This window comes from Manacus candei, unplaced genomic scaffold, assembly GCF_025592945.1.
Source record: "Manacus candei isolate 608988 ecotype Guabito, Panama unplaced genomic scaffold, ASM2559294v1 h1tg000017l, whole genome shotgun sequence".
Classification (NCBI taxonomy): domain Eukaryota; kingdom Metazoa; phylum Chordata; class Aves; order Passeriformes; family Pipridae; genus Manacus; species Manacus candei.
Genome location: NW_026138065.1, coordinates 3,458,361 through 3,475,899, shown reverse-complemented (window position 1 = coordinate 3,475,899; position 17,539 = coordinate 3,458,361). Strand labels below are relative to the sequence as shown.

Here is a 17,539-nt window from a genome sequence, read left to right as displayed (position 1 = left end):
CTGCCTTAACTAATGTCAACACAGAGGGGACAGACCAAGTGGAAGCATGGCCTGTGGGCAGTGACCATGGCAGGGCAGTCTCAGTGGCAGCTTGGGCACAAGGGGAGGGATGGGACTACAAGTGTGAAATCACAACACTTCCTAAGCCCTAGAGAGAAAACTCGACTGAGAAGGGAAAAGAGCCTAATCATCAGTGAGAGGAGTAAGTGAGATAGCTGACTGCTGTGTTATGTGGAGAGGGTCACTGCCTGGGGCTGAGAAACCAGCACAGCAGTTGTAGCAGGAAGAAAGGCAGGAATCCAGGAGCCATGGCTACACGAATCTGTATGAGGCTGATCACAGAGTAGGCAGATGTACAAAAATGTGACTGGCTTTGAAAGAAGCTCAACATTTTTGCAGTTAGCTCTGGAACAGTGCTTTGCCCAGCCAAAGGAGGGAAGATGGGTTAAAGCTCTGTGTGCTTTTAGAAGCAAGTTCCCTTTGCTTCACTAGCCCTGCCCTCTCCTCCTGGCAAACACCCACACAAGGAGGACAGGTTCCTCTCATTTCTGTGAGAGAGAGAGAGGCCAAGAGACAAGTTGCTCCTCCCACCACAGTATTATTTATACCAGTGCTGGAGACTGGAAAGTCTGCATCCTATTCCCTCTGCTCACACATTCTGCTTCCAGGTTTGCAGCCAAGGAGTAAAGGTCCAAAGTGTTGTAGCAGGTGAATCAGACATAGTAGAATAGCTAGTGAAGTATCAGGGAAAGTCACCAAGGCACTATGTCCTAAATTCCTGGCCTTCAGGAGACTACCAGGGCTCCATTGCTGCTCACCCATGCTGCTGGCTATTGCTCCTGTGGCTCTGTCAACCCATTTCCTCAGTCTGCACTCCCCAATGAGTGTGAGTAGCTCAGGGATTAATCAGAAAAGCTTGCATAAAACTAGCTTGCCTATTTTCCCAGCAAAATAGCATTGATTCAGGAAACAGTCAAGCTCAGAAGTATTACAGAATCCCCAGTGCAGTCAATGTCTCTGAATTCCTGCTTACAACATGCTGGAACTATCACCTCTCACCAGGCCACAACCTGCAGCCATGACAGGAGTGAGCCAAGAGGCTGCTGCTACACAGCAATTGAAGCCAGATCCATAGTAGGCAGTGGTGAAAGCTGTGACAAAACCAGAAAGCCAGAAATGCCTCAAAGAGGAAATGTTTGCTAGGCACTTCTCTGTTCTCCTTCGACACTAACAAGTCAGTGATGCTGTCATGGAAACGGAGGGTGAGAGAGCAGAGAGAAGCTGCTGACTGGCACATACCATATCCCAGTCAGTGGCATTTACAGACTGGGGATAGCAGAAGTGAAGAGCAGAACGGGGTCAGTATTTCCCTGAATAGATTTCCCGACATAGCTGTCATTCTTTAATAGTTAATAGTTAAATATGCTAGAGATTTACCAAACTTCCATCCCACCAAATACAAAAAAGGGGATAAAAGTGTCCTGGTTTTGCTGCCAGTCAAATATACTTAGTGGACTAGGGAAGTAAGAGCGCAGCAGTGAAAGTAAAGCCAGAGGAATCCTTTTTCAACCACAGGACCCTGCAGAAAAGAGGGGGAGCCCCAAGTTGGCAGCATGTCCCACAACAGAATGCTTTTGGCCAGCACAGAGCTGGCCCAAGTCAGCACCTAAGGGTAGGGCTGTGCATCTCCTTGGTGCAGTTGTTGCCTTCGCACAGAGAACCAGGATGGTCCCCCATGCCAGGTCACAGAGATGGATGTGGTTTCACATGTGGTCAGATGGTACATGCCAGCAGATGGGAGATGCAAGTAAAAGGCCATCAGCACTGAAGCACTGATGCCTATCTTCGTGCACCACAGAGCATGCCTTATCTCCAACATTATTTCTGTTGTATCACTGCAGAGAATGGATTTTTCTTCTTTAGTTAGTTTTTTGGCATAGCAGTAACAGATAAAAGCAGGGTTTTTTTTCACTGCCAGTTCCAGCCATCCATATCCCTAAAATATGTGCAGTCAAACCCTACTGGAAATCCCCAAGAGGAACTCCCATTTCAGGCCAGCAGAAAGGAGCAAAGCACCCTCTGATTCTCATTTCCACGTTCAAACTTTCTTCAGCTGAGTCTTCTATCCTTTCCTGTCTGCAATAATATAAGATTTTGTTTGGGTTTTGTGAAATAGCTTGAAGTATAGAAGATTGGGTTTCCTGTAGGAGGAGGAAATGGAACAAAGTAGTCTACCAAAGCCTCCCTTAGGTTAACACTGCTTTTTTACAGAGATTTATATTTCTGTGACTTGCAGGAGCAGAAAAACTCTTTTTACTAGTAAAAATAATCCACTGCCCGTGCCCTTTGGTCAGCAAATGACAGGTTTGAAAGAAACAAAACAAACTAAGCCGTGTTTTTAAATCTTCTATTCAGCCCTGAACTTTCAGTTGTTGTGCAGTACGGCCAGATTTGATTAAACAGGAAATGTACTTATTTCATCGGATTAAGTAAATGGAGAGAGGAATTTTATTATCAGATTTTCTAAATAACAGCTGAAACATTTTTCAAAGGTTCGTTGTGGTAATGGCAATTAGTTAAACTAATAATTTAAGATTTAACTGTCTACTGCAAATGCAAGGACCTTTGAGAGCCCTGTTTCATTATTTATAGATACAAAACATCTTCACTGATTATATAATAAATCCTGCATGCTCATGTGATCCCACCCAGCTCCTTGACCACTTAATGTGTTCAAAGCTGTAAAACTAACATTATTTCTTTAAAGAATGTTCTGTAAAGTAATAGGGAAAACTTTTTATCCCTTCTCCCCAGTTGGCTAAATTATAATGTATTAAGTCTTCTAAAACATATTTTCATTATCTATAGGACAATACACAAATGTATAAAGGGAGATTCATATTTCTCTGGCTTATCTTCAGCATGCTGCTACCCTAGACAGTTAACTTAATCAATGATTTGACAAGCTGAAGGATCCCAAAGTATAGGCCACTTCTATTTAGCAATACTGAAATGAACTGGTCTTCAGACAGGGATCTGGAGAAAGCAGTATCCACTTGAAAAAGAACTGTGATATACTCCAGCCAATAAGTTCTACAAACTCTGCCTCAAAAATATTTGGGATTTCTAATGCTAGCCAGAAGCTCCCTTGATACCACTTAGTATTTAATTCATATATTGAACAGGATGGCCGGCCAAGTGATAGCTGTGAAGTTTAAGGCCTCCAGCTCTCAGGGAATCTAAAGAACTGTGTGGCTTTATATCACACTGTCCTTGTCTCTCAGAAGGTACTTGAAAAGAACTGAAAATGTACCTTACCTTGGACTCCAAGTAAATGTTGGCTAAAGACATCTTGGAGATCTTATACAGGCAGATGGAGAGTGAAACAGCACACAGCACAAACAACGTGTCATTAATTGCCACCCGAACAGAGACAATGACTTTTCTTTCTGAATTCTGTGTCCTCACCAGTACTGCGCATGTTAAATTCACCAAGAGGAAGAGGAGACTTATGAAAAGAGAAGCCAGGTAGAGAGGCAACCTGGGAGAGCGAGGAGAAAACAATTTTAGTGTCGTCGGTCAGCAAGTGTCAGTCATGAGACAAAAGTTGCACTCTGAGCAATGAAATCTGCATGTGTTGGGCTGCCACAGCTGACAGAGTAACCAGCTGCCTGAGCCCAAATCAAAGTGCTCCAGATTGCTGAAGAGATTAACCTAGCTCATTTCAAACATGTTTTTACAGTTACACAACAAGCTGTAATGAAAAAAAAACTAATATCAAGCAGCAAAATGTGAAAGACTGTTTGCAGCAGAAATACAAAAGCACTGGTCTTAAAAACTGCTTTAAATACACATGTAATTAGAGCGTGTACTTCATACACAGCATAAGCCATCTGGATACTCACTGCCAGGAGAAACCTTTCAAAAGGTTTAATTACATGGAATGGACTGTTTTTGACCATGGATTGGATTTACTACATCACTGCTGCCATGCGAAGCATCACTGACTGCTGATGTTTGCCATCAGATTTCATATTAAATTAGGGAAGTGTCTAACAGCAGGAAAAATCTCTGAGTTACTGGTTTCATAGCATCTCTCTCTGTCCTCCCTTTTCCTAAATAATTTGGTCACAGTCAACTTCTTGAAAGAGACATCAATGAATTTAACTATGCATATTGACTCTGGGTTGGCATTTTGCCATCACTACCTAAAGAAAGGTTCATTTCCACAACCACAGAAGCAGAGCTGGAACAGAAACACGACAAATATAAGCCCAGGAGTTGGACTGGTTTTCTCCATCTGTTTTTTTTTCCCATCTACCCAGCACTGATACCTGGCAATATGAGTATACCACATACTCCAGGAAAGCTGCTTCTAATTCCTCTTTACTCCTACACAGGCTGGGGAGCTTTGCACTTAAGGAAAAAAAAAAAAAGGCATGTTTCCATCTCAGGTATTTGCTGACTTCATTATCATTGCTGACCAAGGCAATTACTCATAAGGTTCATAATCTGCAGTCACTGAACAAGAGATTTTGGCCACAGTTTTTCATGCCTGCTGGGAACTTGGAATTTGGCTGACAGCAAATATAGATTCTCCCTGAGGAATCCAGTTCTGATTGTTTAAAAATACTTTATCCAGTGGGCATCTTTTTCTTTCACACATTCATATTCTTTTCATTTATAATCACCAGTGGGGTTCCACAGGGCTCCGTCTTAGGCCCTGTGCTCTTCAACGTCTTGATAAATGACTTGGATGCAGGACTGGAGGTGATACTAAGCAAGTTTGCAGATGACACAAAACTCGGAGGAGCTGTTGACTCCCTCAAAGGCAGGGAGGTCCTGCAGAGAGACCTTGAGACTGGGCAATCACCAACCATATGAAGTTCAACAAGGGAAAGTGCTGGATTCTGCACCTGGGAAGGGACAACCCTGAACATACAGACAGAGTAGGGAATGAGATGCTAGAAAGCAGTGCCACAGAAAGGGAGCTGGGGATCCTGGTACATGGCAAGTGGAATATGAGTCAGCAGTGCCCTGGTGTCCAGGGGCGCATCAGGCAAAGCACCGCCAGCCAGTCGAGGGAGGGGATTGTTGCACTCTGTTCTGCACTGGGGCAGCCTCACCTTGAATATTTTGTGCAGTTTTGGGCACTGTAATATAAGAAAGATATTAAGCTATTAGAGAGTGCCCAAAGAAGGACGACGAAGATGGTGAAGGGCCTTGGGGGGAAGCCCTATGAGGAGTGGCTGAGGTCACTTGGTCTGTTCAGCCAAAAAGAAGAGGAGACTGAGGGGAGACCTCATTGCAGTCTGCAACTTCCGTGTGAGGGGAAGCAAAGAGGCAGGCACTGATCTCTTCCGTGTGGTGACTTGTGACAGGACCCAAGGGAATGGCCTGAAGTTGTGCCAGGAGAGGTTTAGGTTGGATATGGGCACTGGAACAGGCTCCCCAGAGACGTGGTTACAGCATCAAGCCTGACAGATTTCAAGAAGCATTTGGATGATGCTCTCAGGAACATGGTGTGACTCAGCGATGGTCCTGTGCAAGGCTAAGGGTTGCACTTGGTGATCCTTTGGATCCCTTCCAACTCAGCATATTCTGTGATTCTGTGATTCTTTTGGTTTAGCATCAATGCAGCTACAAAGCTGAAGCATAGCTGGCTTCTCTTCAGAGTGCAAGAAAGGAGGGTGTATATCTTTGAGACCTTTTAAATGTCTAACAGAGGGAACTGAAAGCCCAAAAGCCGCTGCTTGTGAATCAATGCCCTTCTTTATGGTTATATCTGGCAGTGAGCAAGGATGATGTTTTTTCCTTGCCAGGAACGGAAATTCCCTCTCAGGGGAAGATTGTGCTCATTCTTAACTTTCCAGGGCAGGGTTCTGTTTTTAGGATAAGCAGCAGGAGAATGTAGTTTTTCAAACCTCCTAGTCTAATGCTGGAAGCATTGCAGTCCTGAAGCTCCTCTCTTACACGGTTTCCTCCAGACAATGTAGTTCCCAGTTGTAATGGTGGTACATTTACAGCTTTTATTAGTGTCTCAAAGTCTTTAAATAGTGGTCAAGTATCTTCCTTTCCCTTTCAGAGGTTATTTAACAGTCTCATCTCTACTCCCCTGGTGGGAATTTGGGCTTATGGGGAAAGGTACACTATTACATGCTGCCTTGCTTGTGCAACAGTAAGTACCTGCTCTCTTTTTGCTCATCGTAGTCAGAAGGGCCTCCTGCTGCAGCACAGGCTGCATGCCTGCATGCAGTATCAAGCTGGTTTGCAACTATCAAGGGCTTAGAGGTTTCCAAGCCAGGCTCCTCCTTGACAGAGTTTAGTAAGAACTAAAGCACTGTCATGCTCTCTTGTCCACACACTCCTGTACGTGCCAGGGTGAGCTCTCATGGCCAGTCACTTGTGCAGCTCTTCACATAATGATCTCCCAGCCCCCTTATTAACATGATGTGTCAGGGAAATGGCTGCTTGATTTGACAATAGAAGTATTGTTGCTGAACTTATGAATAAGCACTGATGGAGATGCAGGGTGTCTCAGGGCAGTTTTAGGGTCTCAGCAGCTGCAGATTAAAGGTAGAAAGTATCTTTACAGCTCAACTACAAGGGCACCTACAAGGCATTAAGAAGCATAGGCAGTTTTTTAGAAAACAGAAAAGTGGGACAGGAGAGGTGCTTCCAGATTGCATCAGCAAAAGTGCAAGTGAAAGTTCGAAAGCCTATTGTGCCTAATCACCACTTTGGGAATAGTCCCTTTAAAGGAGCTGTGTGTAATCTGGTTTGGCTGAGGAAGGCATGTGCCAGAGTCTTCTCTTCTTTCTATGGCAGGCTGGAGGCACCCATAAGTTTTTCTTTGAGCTTAAAATCAAGCCTCAGATAAATGCAGTGAGATTTCCCTTGTTTAACAGGAAAATCTGTTTGCAACTACTGCATTTTGTATGTGGTTTCCTCTAAAACCATGCAGTGTCTGAGGCTTGCACATGCACACATAGCACAGCAAACCTCATCCAAATCCAGTGACAGTAAGAAATATCCAAGCCCAGGGAGACATGCAGAGGTACTGTTTAAATATCAAGTTGGGCTGGCACAGGCTTTACCCTGAGCTCTCTTACTAACATCATGAAGGCTGTGATGAGTAAAGTTTGCTTAAAATTCTGGATTCCTGATAGAATTTTATCAATTTTTTTTTTGTACCTAAAATAATTCTGATTTCTGAGACCTGTGTCAATACACAGACCACAGTCCTACCTTGCAGTTGTCCCATTTGTGTTGCCATTATCTATTGCAAAATGCAAATACCAGGCAATAAAGTCTGATAATTATTAAAGAAAATGGGAGGGGGTGGGGGAAATCAGAGTGTAAATTCAGAAATGAAGAAAAATCAGATTCAGTAAGTACAGACTACAGACCTGTCTGTAAGCCTCGGATCTTTCTATGATCCATCACCCATTTCTCCCTCCCAACCTGATCTTATGAAAGATGTCCCTGCCCAAAGGACAGGGGTTGGACTAGATGATCTTTAAAGGTCCCTTCCAACCCAAACCACTCTGTGAGTCAGTCATCTTTCACCAGCCTGTTACAATTAAGGTTCAGGACATCAGCTGTGGGTGCGCATGTCTTACATCACTTCAGTTGTCCAGGATAAGATAGGAAGTGAGGTCAATTTTATTTATATGCTCTTTTAGACATTCATGCTGATAGATCTAGATATTAAAACAAAATACAACTGAAAACCTTCACCAACAGAGATGAATAAGAAAGAAAAACTATACCATATCCTAGAATGATCTGTATTAGAAATGCAGTGGGCAAGAGTCAGGGTGGACATGGAGCAATTGTGGGGAGGGTAGACTGTGCATGAGTAATTCCAGTCACAATACATAATAAGTATTTAGGAAAGAAAACACTACAAGAGCTACATGCAGGGTGCTAATGTAGTCACTTCATAGGCATTGACTAAATATCACAAGCTCGCTTTGCCTCAAGAAAGACATTTTCAAGCAGCTTTCAGGAATAAAGCCTTGATACAAGTATTGGTAATGGATGAGGTTCAAAGCTTCTAGCTCTCACCTCTAAAGCCATCCAGGAACATGTCCACACAGTCCTATACCACCCTGACCTGCAGCCCAGGTTTTGTGCAAAGCGATGCTCTGTTTCTCTTGCCTGTGTGCACCATCAGGGGCTGGCACACTTGCCCTGGGAGCTGGCTGGGACCAGTTCAGTGAGTACTGTGCTTGTCTCCCAGCCCATACTCCTGGATTTCCTGCCCATAGAAACCCCACAGAATGCAAAGGGGGGTTCAAAGATGTGGTTCAGCCTAAAGTACACACTCCTGAGGCAGCCATCACACCCTGCATGTCCCATGCCCTCACCAGACCAAGCACAGCCCACTCCAAGCCTGCTCTCACTTGTAATGCCATTATACCAGACATGGTTCCTGAAGTACTTGCTCCAGATGATTGCTCCTCCAGCTGTACCAAAACCAATTGGATGACAAACTTTCTAGGGCAAGGACAATGTTAATATTTGCCCTGTTGATACAGTACTTATGTTTTCCTAACAGTCAGCAAGTAATAAGTCAGATTTCAGTTTCAAATTATTCTGTTTTCCTATCCTGAATGCATATTGTAAATTCTTCCTTTAGAATGGTGACAACCTCTCTCCGTCCCCTCTGTCTAAACAACATTGCCCAACTGAGGTTTTTAGTCATTGCCACAATAAACTTTAATTTACTGAGCTCTTCCTTAGCTTTCTGGTCATTTGGTGTACTTTCAAGTACTTTCTGGGAGTTCCTCCTGCTCAACAAGATGTCAAACAAATCTCCCCACCTAAATGCAAAGCCACCATAAACTCAACTATATGGAGTCAGGGGAGGTTATCTGTAAGCTCCCAAACACACCATCAATTTGAATCCATTCTCTCTAGCTCTTTCCCTTCACAATCCTTCTATAATCTTCCCAAAACTTCTAAGTCTCTTATTACCCCTGACCTCATGTGTTAAAACATACCCACTCCTACTCATTCCTGTCAAAGAAATACATCACGCTGCTTCTTTTACCAAAGCCCTGGATCTGAATTTACCTGGCAATACAAATGTTAAGAACCTGTAAACAAATCCCCAGGGTGGGTGTTTTCCACTTGCATTTGAAATATTTGCCTTTGAAATACGTGACTATCTAAAACGGCCCTTGTGTTGGGAAAGGACACAGTCTCCCAAATGTCACAGGGAGAAGCTGACCTCAGAACCATCATTGTAAAACATTAGTATAGAAATATGAATAGCTGAGACATGAGTGTCACAAATTAGAAAAGTTGTATCATTTCTCAAAGAGCTTGGCTACTCTTCTATATCACATTAAATGTTTACAGAGTTCTTACCTGTATTTCAGTAGCTCTGGGGAATATTTTGACTTCGCTTTGAAAATCACCTGCAAAACAAAAAAATATTGCATCAAACATAGCATATATGTCAGTAGAGAAAGATACTGTGATCCACAGAAATCGTGTCTCACAGGTCACAAGAAATGTAATGACAGGTTTCATTACACAACAGATTTGCATGGATTGCTTGCCCATGGCAGGCAAGCTTTAAGTGAAGTATTAAAACCATTCAGCAAGTGTTCATGATGTACTTGTGCACAAATAATCTACACTATTATTTTCACTTATTCTGGTTTAGGAATAAGGTCCTTTATACCAGTATTCACAAGAGGACCAATGCCAGTAAAATCATAGAGGCAAATTATAATAGGCTCTTACATAACCTAGCAGTCCATGTCTCTCACATAGACCAACTCATACCAGGTCCGATGCTCTGTTTCTGTGTAGAGCCCAACATAGTACCCTGGCCTTAAATTAGATATATACATTTGTATCTATCTCAATTGCCAAAAAGTTGCCACTGAGAACCAAACTCATTATTTCACTCCAAGGTATTATTTGGTTTCTGCTGACTGCCTCTTCACTATACAACAATATAGCGCTTTTACAGAGATAGACTGGGCCCAGCAGTTAGCCTGATGTAACAGAAAAGACAAAATACTGACATGTTTTCTGTAGCTGGGTAATATCAGCCACAGGTGTTTAACCATCATCACAAATTAGACAAAAATATACTACCATATTTTATATCTTGTTTATTAAAAAATTACAGGAAAGCATCATCACTTTTTTTACAAGCTAACATGGTTTCCAAACAAACTCAGCTTACAAATGTTTGTTTAAAACAACACCAAAGCACACTGATTGCTAGTATTACAAAACCCCCATGCTGTATGACTTATTCTGTGTTGTTTCCTAATCATTTTCTCCTCAAGTTATCCTGCCTTATCCATTTAACCTGGTTTTGCATGCCCTTTAGTAACATTTGCATAATATTTGCTATGATTATCATGCTTTCCCAAGGAAACAGGATTTACATGATCACAATGTATGTGTAGGCATGTGTCTGCCTGTCAATCTGTTTATCTGTCCTTTGCTAATCTTAAAATACTCTTGTCAGAGAATTGATGGGAAAATACTTGAAGTATCAAAAGCATGATCCTTTATCACCCTCCTAAAAATTAGTCACTCTAAAGAAAGAAAAAACTCTATAAATGCTTCTGATTTATGATCTCAGTGAGGAGAGCCCTGCATAACGATTCTACACACCACCCAATATGAGTCCACATAGTAAAATATTGTAAGAAATGCTCCAGTTATGGAAACAAAGTCAATCATGAGACATAGATCTGGAGAAAATCAGGCTCCACTTGTTCCAGTGCTCCTGGAACAACTTGTCATTTAACTTCTATTCACCATAAACAGCTGCCTTGACATGGAAATTTTTTTGTGACGCATCAGCCTGCTTAGCGCTAGCTGAAGCAGCAAAGAACACTAAGCTTTTTAGCTGGCTGAGAAGAAAATTGAAAACTTGGGGGAAGAAAAATCTCTAAAAATATTCTGCAACCATTGATACTGTTTTCAAATAGATCTGGCAGTATCCCTTATGGAAGATTTTTGTGATTCATTCTCCAAATTCCTGGGTCATGAAATCTCACAGGAGTTCGGGAAGTTGTATGTAAGTATGTAAGTTCAGGAAGCCTTGTGAACATTCTGCATTTTTGCTGTGCATAAAGAGTAGCTGTCACTTTTAGAGAAGACATGGGGTTCAAAACACTTTCCACATACTTTTTGTACAAGACTTAATTCCTACCCTGCTTATTCTGGAAGAGACTGTGAGCAAGCAGGAGGGAACAGATCCCTGACCTCAATGAAACTAAACAAGTAAAACTTGTCTCTAGGGCCATTCCACAATTCTCACCTGTTGTGAGTAGCACTTACTCACATATGTTGTACCGTTAATTTTGACAGCTTTCAGGAGTTGCACTGAACAGAAGAGTTCAGCGCCTCTGCAAAGAACTGCAAAAGACAAGCAATTTCCAGTGGGTAATGATTTGTTCTGAGTTCAAAAAACATAGAAAATTTCAAGTTCCTAAATACCATCTCCTGTGGTTCCCCAAAAATGATCCACTCATCCCTACAAAGTCACAGAGCAGTCCTATCACATAAACCAATCCAAGACTACACTTCCCAGCAAAATCTCCATGGATAACTTAGCTAAAACTAAATACTATGACCCTGCTGCAGATCCAGCAGGATCTCCAGATTCAAGATCACCAAAACAGCTGATACTGTGATTCTATATTTGGTGGACCTGTCAACCATAAATGTTCTGAATTTTATCAGAGCAAAATGACCATTAAGAAAGAAACACTGTACCGAAAATGAATGTTGTATAGAATAAAAGCTACAATATGGACAGTTCTGACCAATTCACTGCTAGGCAGAAACACAGGCAGCCAACTTCTGCCACCTTTGCTTAAACACTGATGGGGCCTTAGTTCATGAGTAGCCTTGCTAGAAGCAATGTGATTGTCAGAAATTAAAGGGCTGTTCAGTGGGAGTAAGGATGTCAGAAGCTGATCTCAATATACCTTACATGCGTAGGTGCAGCTTTTTGCTTTTAACAGGCACTTAGCTCAAGAGACTGGTTGCTCAATGGCCCCTCCCCACAGCAGTGTTGAGAAAGCTTCTAGTCAATATCTGAGTCATATAAGCAAGTCTTCCAGCAAACCAGAGCAAACCAGACTATTCCTAAGAATAGAATAAACAGCAAGCAGAAGGCAGGCTCTTCTAAAGCAATCTTTCAGAGAGCCCAAAGATGAACAGTAACATGGAAAACTCAGTGAAAATCCTTGCTAATTTTCTAATGTCTAAAGGGTTACTTTTTCTTCTTAAAAGTATTTCCCCCTTTGCTTGTTTTTTGAAGGGGAAATATCCTGTTTTGACTCCTTGTTTCTGCCAAAGGATTGGAAACCTCAAACGAGATTCTCACACTCCCTCCTCCACTCCCCTGAGGTATATGTCTGGCATAGAAAACTGCAGCAGTTCAAAAGGAGTCCAAAAAGCTCTTCATACAGCCAGGGAAAATTCCCATTGCAGGAACTGATGTAAACAGCTGACCTCGAAGGCATTTTGCCAGGCCCCAGCAGTGGGGATGGCATGGGAGCCCATCAGCTGCTCGATTGCAGAGAGCTCTGCAGAGCTGCTGGGCAGAAGAATAAGCGAACAGGGTCAAGTTGTTTTAGCTGATGGGGGTTCCAGCTACGGTTATGAACGTCAATCAGGAGCCACTTTGGCCCTACAAGTATCAATGAAACTGGTGTCAAAGCCAAGTCAGATATTCCCAAAAGAAAAAGAAAATCTCCCGGGAGAAATTTTAGGTCCATGCTCTGATTTAGTGGAAGTGACGCTGGCACAAACCTCTACAGTACACACTCAAAGGAACCACAGCTCAGCTCACCAAAAAGCCTCAGGTATGTGACAAGCACTTGCCTATGTCTCAAGCTGGCCCTCTGCACAGGAATGAAGTTCAGCTTTATTCACCAGTTCTCATTTCAAAAACCCTATAAGAAGCATAGCATGTACTTTTCCTTCCCAGTTACTTTCAACATGGTTCCTCTCTTCCTCTTTCATAGGCCATGCAAACTTCTCTTTGAACCTTGAAAATCTGCTACAACCTCATGAAGGCCCAGAGACCCTCATCAACAACACATGTACCTTTCTCCTGCTGTGTATCTTCCAGGCCAAGGCCCACCTTCCCCTTTCTCTCTTTCTCCCATATTCATTCTTTCATTCGGTTCAGATTTCCCAAAATAGGCAAGTTTTCTCTCTGCTCTCTAAACTCTGCACAGTTTGTAAGGCCTACAGACATGGGCAACATGACTCACTACCACATTGGCTCTTCTGTAAGTTGGTAAAAATAGTCCTAAAAGGACAGGGATGATTGTGGGGCTGACAGCCACAGTAAATTTTCATGTATAGCTTTCCTATCAAATTATTTTCCAAGTCAAATGATCTCATTCTTCATGTCAGATGCTGACAGCCAGCCAGTCTGCAGTTGCAATTTGTCTTCTGTAGATACAATAATAAGGACAATATTTTAAAGCAAATATATTTGTTGATGCTTTACCATGCGTAGTTAGACTCCTGTGTAGTTCTATGTACATCTAAAGCATGCTTTAAATTAATAATAAGCTTTATAATACATGGTTTATTTATTTCTACTAAAAAAAATAAATATTTCTCTAAATAAAAAGGCCTCTCTGTTCTCTCACTGGTGAGAACTTTTGAAATGCTATCCTCAGTAATTAGAGTATGAGAAGTTCCCTTAATTTTCCTCCCAGAGCTAACATGTACCCCAGTTCCACTGAGACACATGTAAACTCTCCAAAAGCCTTGCGCTGTTTCTACCCCACCCTGCCAGGCAGTTTTGGCATGGCCAGCTCCCCTCTGAACTGTCTTATTCTGTACAATTTATCTTGATTTGAAAGTCCCTGATTTTATCAGCTCTGCCTGGAAGGCAGGGTAAGCTTCTCAATGTGGATGCCAGAGAAAAGGGAAGATGGTTAGGGAGGAGGAAGGAGGGGTAAAATCTGCCTACCAACCCTTCTCCACCCATACAGTCTCTCACCTCTTTAGCTCAGCACTACTTTCTCTAGGTCCTGGAGAAGTTCCCAACCTAATGATAAAATCTACAGTCCAGCAAACTGTTTGCTGTGCCTGGCCACAGCAGAGGTCTGGGATTTTCAGTGTCCTCTATAGCTCACGGTCTTTGGCCGTGACCTTGTTCTTTGAGTCTGTAACCCTCCATCCTAGCCTCCCTCCTGCTTCATTTGTATTCTGTTCCCCAGGGAAATGCGAAGTCTGAGCAAACAGGACAAAGTGAAGCAAGTCCTTCTGCCCACCGCTCACATGCACCAAAAAAAGCAACTAATTTTGTTTCCCAGAGCCTCTTTACTCTTTTGCCCACAGCACTAACTGTAAAGTCTGAGGACTCAACTCCGTCTCCCCTTGTCAGGGGCAGGGAAGATCAACAAAAGAGTCCTAGGATCCTCACTGTCTTTTCCACTTTAAAATGAAAAGTATGTTATCAAGCAGCAAAATAAACCCATGGAAGCTGCACATGTAAGGCAAATATATCTATGGGATTTTTGGTCTCTCTAGGTGGAAATTCACACTTCAACTCCTTATCTGATGGATCAGGATCACGGAGCTGCTGTGGCTTGATACAGTGCAGTCACTTGCTGTTGTTGTGCTATTGTTTTACAGAAGTGCCACTGGATCTCACCTTCAGTTGAGATTTACTTTAATGATTTTCAAGTAGACAGAGGGTCTACCCCCTTGAGAAGATAGGTCACATTATTATTTTTTCTTTAGAAGAGAATGAATACAGACACAGGATTAATAGATTCTAATATATTCAGTTATTTCATTAGAAATCACATTAATTTTCTCCAGTATGATATTTCTGAGAGGAGCTAATATTATATCTGCAGCACCTTTTCTATTCTGCCTTAAGCAGGGCATTAAAACTGACCCTGAACTTGGGTCAGCAAAAGACCCTGAACTTGGCTCTTAATCCAAAGATCCCTTGTTCTGGGTTAAATCTATTTTGATTCTAACTTCCCTTTTGCCCACAGATCCCCTGCTTTAGCAACCTGCCTCAACACATTGCAGCTTCTTCTGCTGCAATTGCTGATGCTCAAGTCTGGGAACAAAACTCCGCTGTGCTGATGTCATCAGGGCTTATTTGTCTTGCTACACATAAAACACAGTTAAAATTTCCCTATTGCTTTGGAATACCTATTAAAAAAGAGAATAGTTGTGGCTAACTTTCTGTCAAGTTCAAAGGTGCTTATTATTCTGAAAAATACCCTCAGGTACTTGCCAAATGAGGGTTTTTGTTTGGCCAGGAGGATTTGCAGTATTTTTTAATAACTTTTTTCCTTCTCACATCTATGTTTGAAAGTTTCCCTAGCAGCGCCACATATAGAAATGGTGGGTGCTGTACAGTAGATAATAAATACCTGCAAATTCCAGAGACCCATGGGGTGTCTTCCAGTCCTCTATCCCTATCCTATACGCAGTTCACTTCTTTCCCTCTAGTTAAGCACCAGTGAAATAGCAAGGTTTTCATGCAAGGAGACACAGCTGCAGACCCTTCTTGCCTGCCTTCTAGAGACTAAAAGGACAAAAGTTGTTTCTGAACAGGTCTGTGAAGTTATAAGCCATTACTGAAAACAAAATTTACTCTCCCCACCCCTTTCACACTAGTTCTTGCTTGCCTACTGTGGAAAGCTAGATGCACATTAAATACAAGATGCTGAATTTCAAGCCAAACCACCTTTTAATGGTTAGAAGTAAAGAATTAATAGCAGTGAATTAAAAATATGTGCACCTATTCTGTGTCATATTATATTTTTACAACGACTGTACTTGTATTTCTTAAAGCTTTGTTTCATCTGGGGAGATATTTGAGATGAGATTTCACTGACAGCAAGCAGCTCTAGAGCAAACAACAATACTAATCTTATGCCTATCTATACTAGCCCACAGTATTTAAAGATTATGATGCACATCACAAACTCTGAATGTGTCTTGCAAATATTGTTTCAAAAGACTCACAACAGCCTTCAAGATAGGTAACTACTACACTCTTTAGCAGAGGGGCTTAGAAGATCATGAGGACTCAGGCTGACAAAGCAGGAATTGTCTCAAAGGCAGAACATTTGCCTAAGCATTTTTTCTGTTTCCAACCACCGACTTGTGCTTCCTGAATACTATCAGGCAGCAATGCTAAAAATAAGTTGAAAGAACATATGTGTGCATTCTGTGTGCTCTCTTTTTAGATCTTCCTCAGACGAAATGAATGTTACCCACAACACTAAGCCTCCTGAGTGCTGACACTCTAATGAGAGACTGCTGTGTCTCTCTGTGCTCACACCGGTCTCGGCTTCTCTTGGCCAAGAGCCAGGATGCTGCATTCTGCCTGCAGACTTCCATGGCAGCCCTTCAAGTGTGTCTGAGGGAAGGATCTGATTTAAGGCTACGACTTAATCCCAGCACTATGATGGAGATGGACTGTGTGATGATGGACGTTTGGCCCTGGGAAACTGTGCAGTTATCAAATAACTCTCACCATAGCTATGGGATAAAGCAAAGGTCACCACATGCCTGAGTTGGATTTGAGTAGCATGTAGATGAAAGGTTTCTGTAATCCCTTAATGTATCTCAAGTCTCAGGGAGTGGAACAGGGTGAGTTAACAGGTGTTTCAGACACTGAATCCAGAACACTAAACCTAAGCTCAAAACTGTGTATGTGGTTCTAAGTATTTAATACCCTCTACAACTCAAGTGATCTTCTTACAGTTATCATGCTTACATTGTTGCTTTTTCAGGTCTGGGATGGCAGGTCTTACAAGCAGCTCATCTCTCCAGACAGGCTGTTCAGAATTGATAGGCCTGGCATCACCACAGAGGCACTGTTAAACACCATGGGGACTAAAGAAGCATCCAGACCCAGGTACCAAGCTGGTTCCAAGTGGGGCACACAGCAACTCCCAGAGCATCCTGAGCACTGCCTGGTGTGCTCCAGGGCTGGCTGATGCTCTCCTGACCAACTGCTCCTGCACTGAGAAAGTGGACTTTGACAAAGGTCATCTGGGTGCAGGCTTGGCATCCTGCTCCAGGCACTGTAGTGGGATTGAGGAGATAGAGAACCCAGTCTCTGCCCTCCTGCAAGCTTCCTGTGCGATCTTAGGCAAGCCCAGCAGGTTTTCTTTGCCTCAGCATGTCAATATCCCACCCTGCAGCCCAGTGCAAGATATCCAAATTCACCATAAATATTTCCAAGCAATTCTAACTGCAGCAACCTGGAGCACTGTGCAGCCTAATTCATCTGGCTCCTTAGCTGTCAGTGGCACAGATAAACTCTCAGGAGCTATTTCTGAAATGATGATACTATATCCCTTTACCTCACTGTACAGTTAATTTACCTTTATATCAGAGAGTCCTTGAAATAGAGGGTGTATCTCTGTACAGCACTTAACACTTAGTGGGGTCCAGATTCAAATCTGTTTGTAATACTGATAATTACAGAAATTTGAGTCTGCAGTAAGACTTGATCAACAGTTTTAATTGTGATACACATAGAAAT

The 17,539-nt window shown here is 42.4% G+C and overlaps 1 protein-coding gene across 6 annotated transcripts in view; it reads right to left on the bottom strand.

Annotated features, from left to right (window-relative positions):
• The window catches only part of GPR137B (G protein-coupled receptor 137B), a 28,529-nt gene that overhangs the window by 7,894 nt on the left and 3,096 nt on the right, over positions 1–17,539 (bottom strand). For 5 of the 6 annotated variants that reach the window (XM_051783212.1, XM_051783215.1, XM_051783213.1 and 2 more), the window contains 2 exons: positions 9,379–9,428; positions 3,319–3,541 (listed from right to left, as the gene is read on the bottom strand). In XM_051783212.1, coding sequence (XP_051639172.1) covers positions 3,319–3,541; positions 9,379–9,428 — 273 coding nt within the window. The remainder of the gene's footprint in view (positions 1–3,318; positions 3,542–9,378; positions 9,429–17,539) is intronic. The other variant, XM_051783217.1, reaches the window with a different exon arrangement.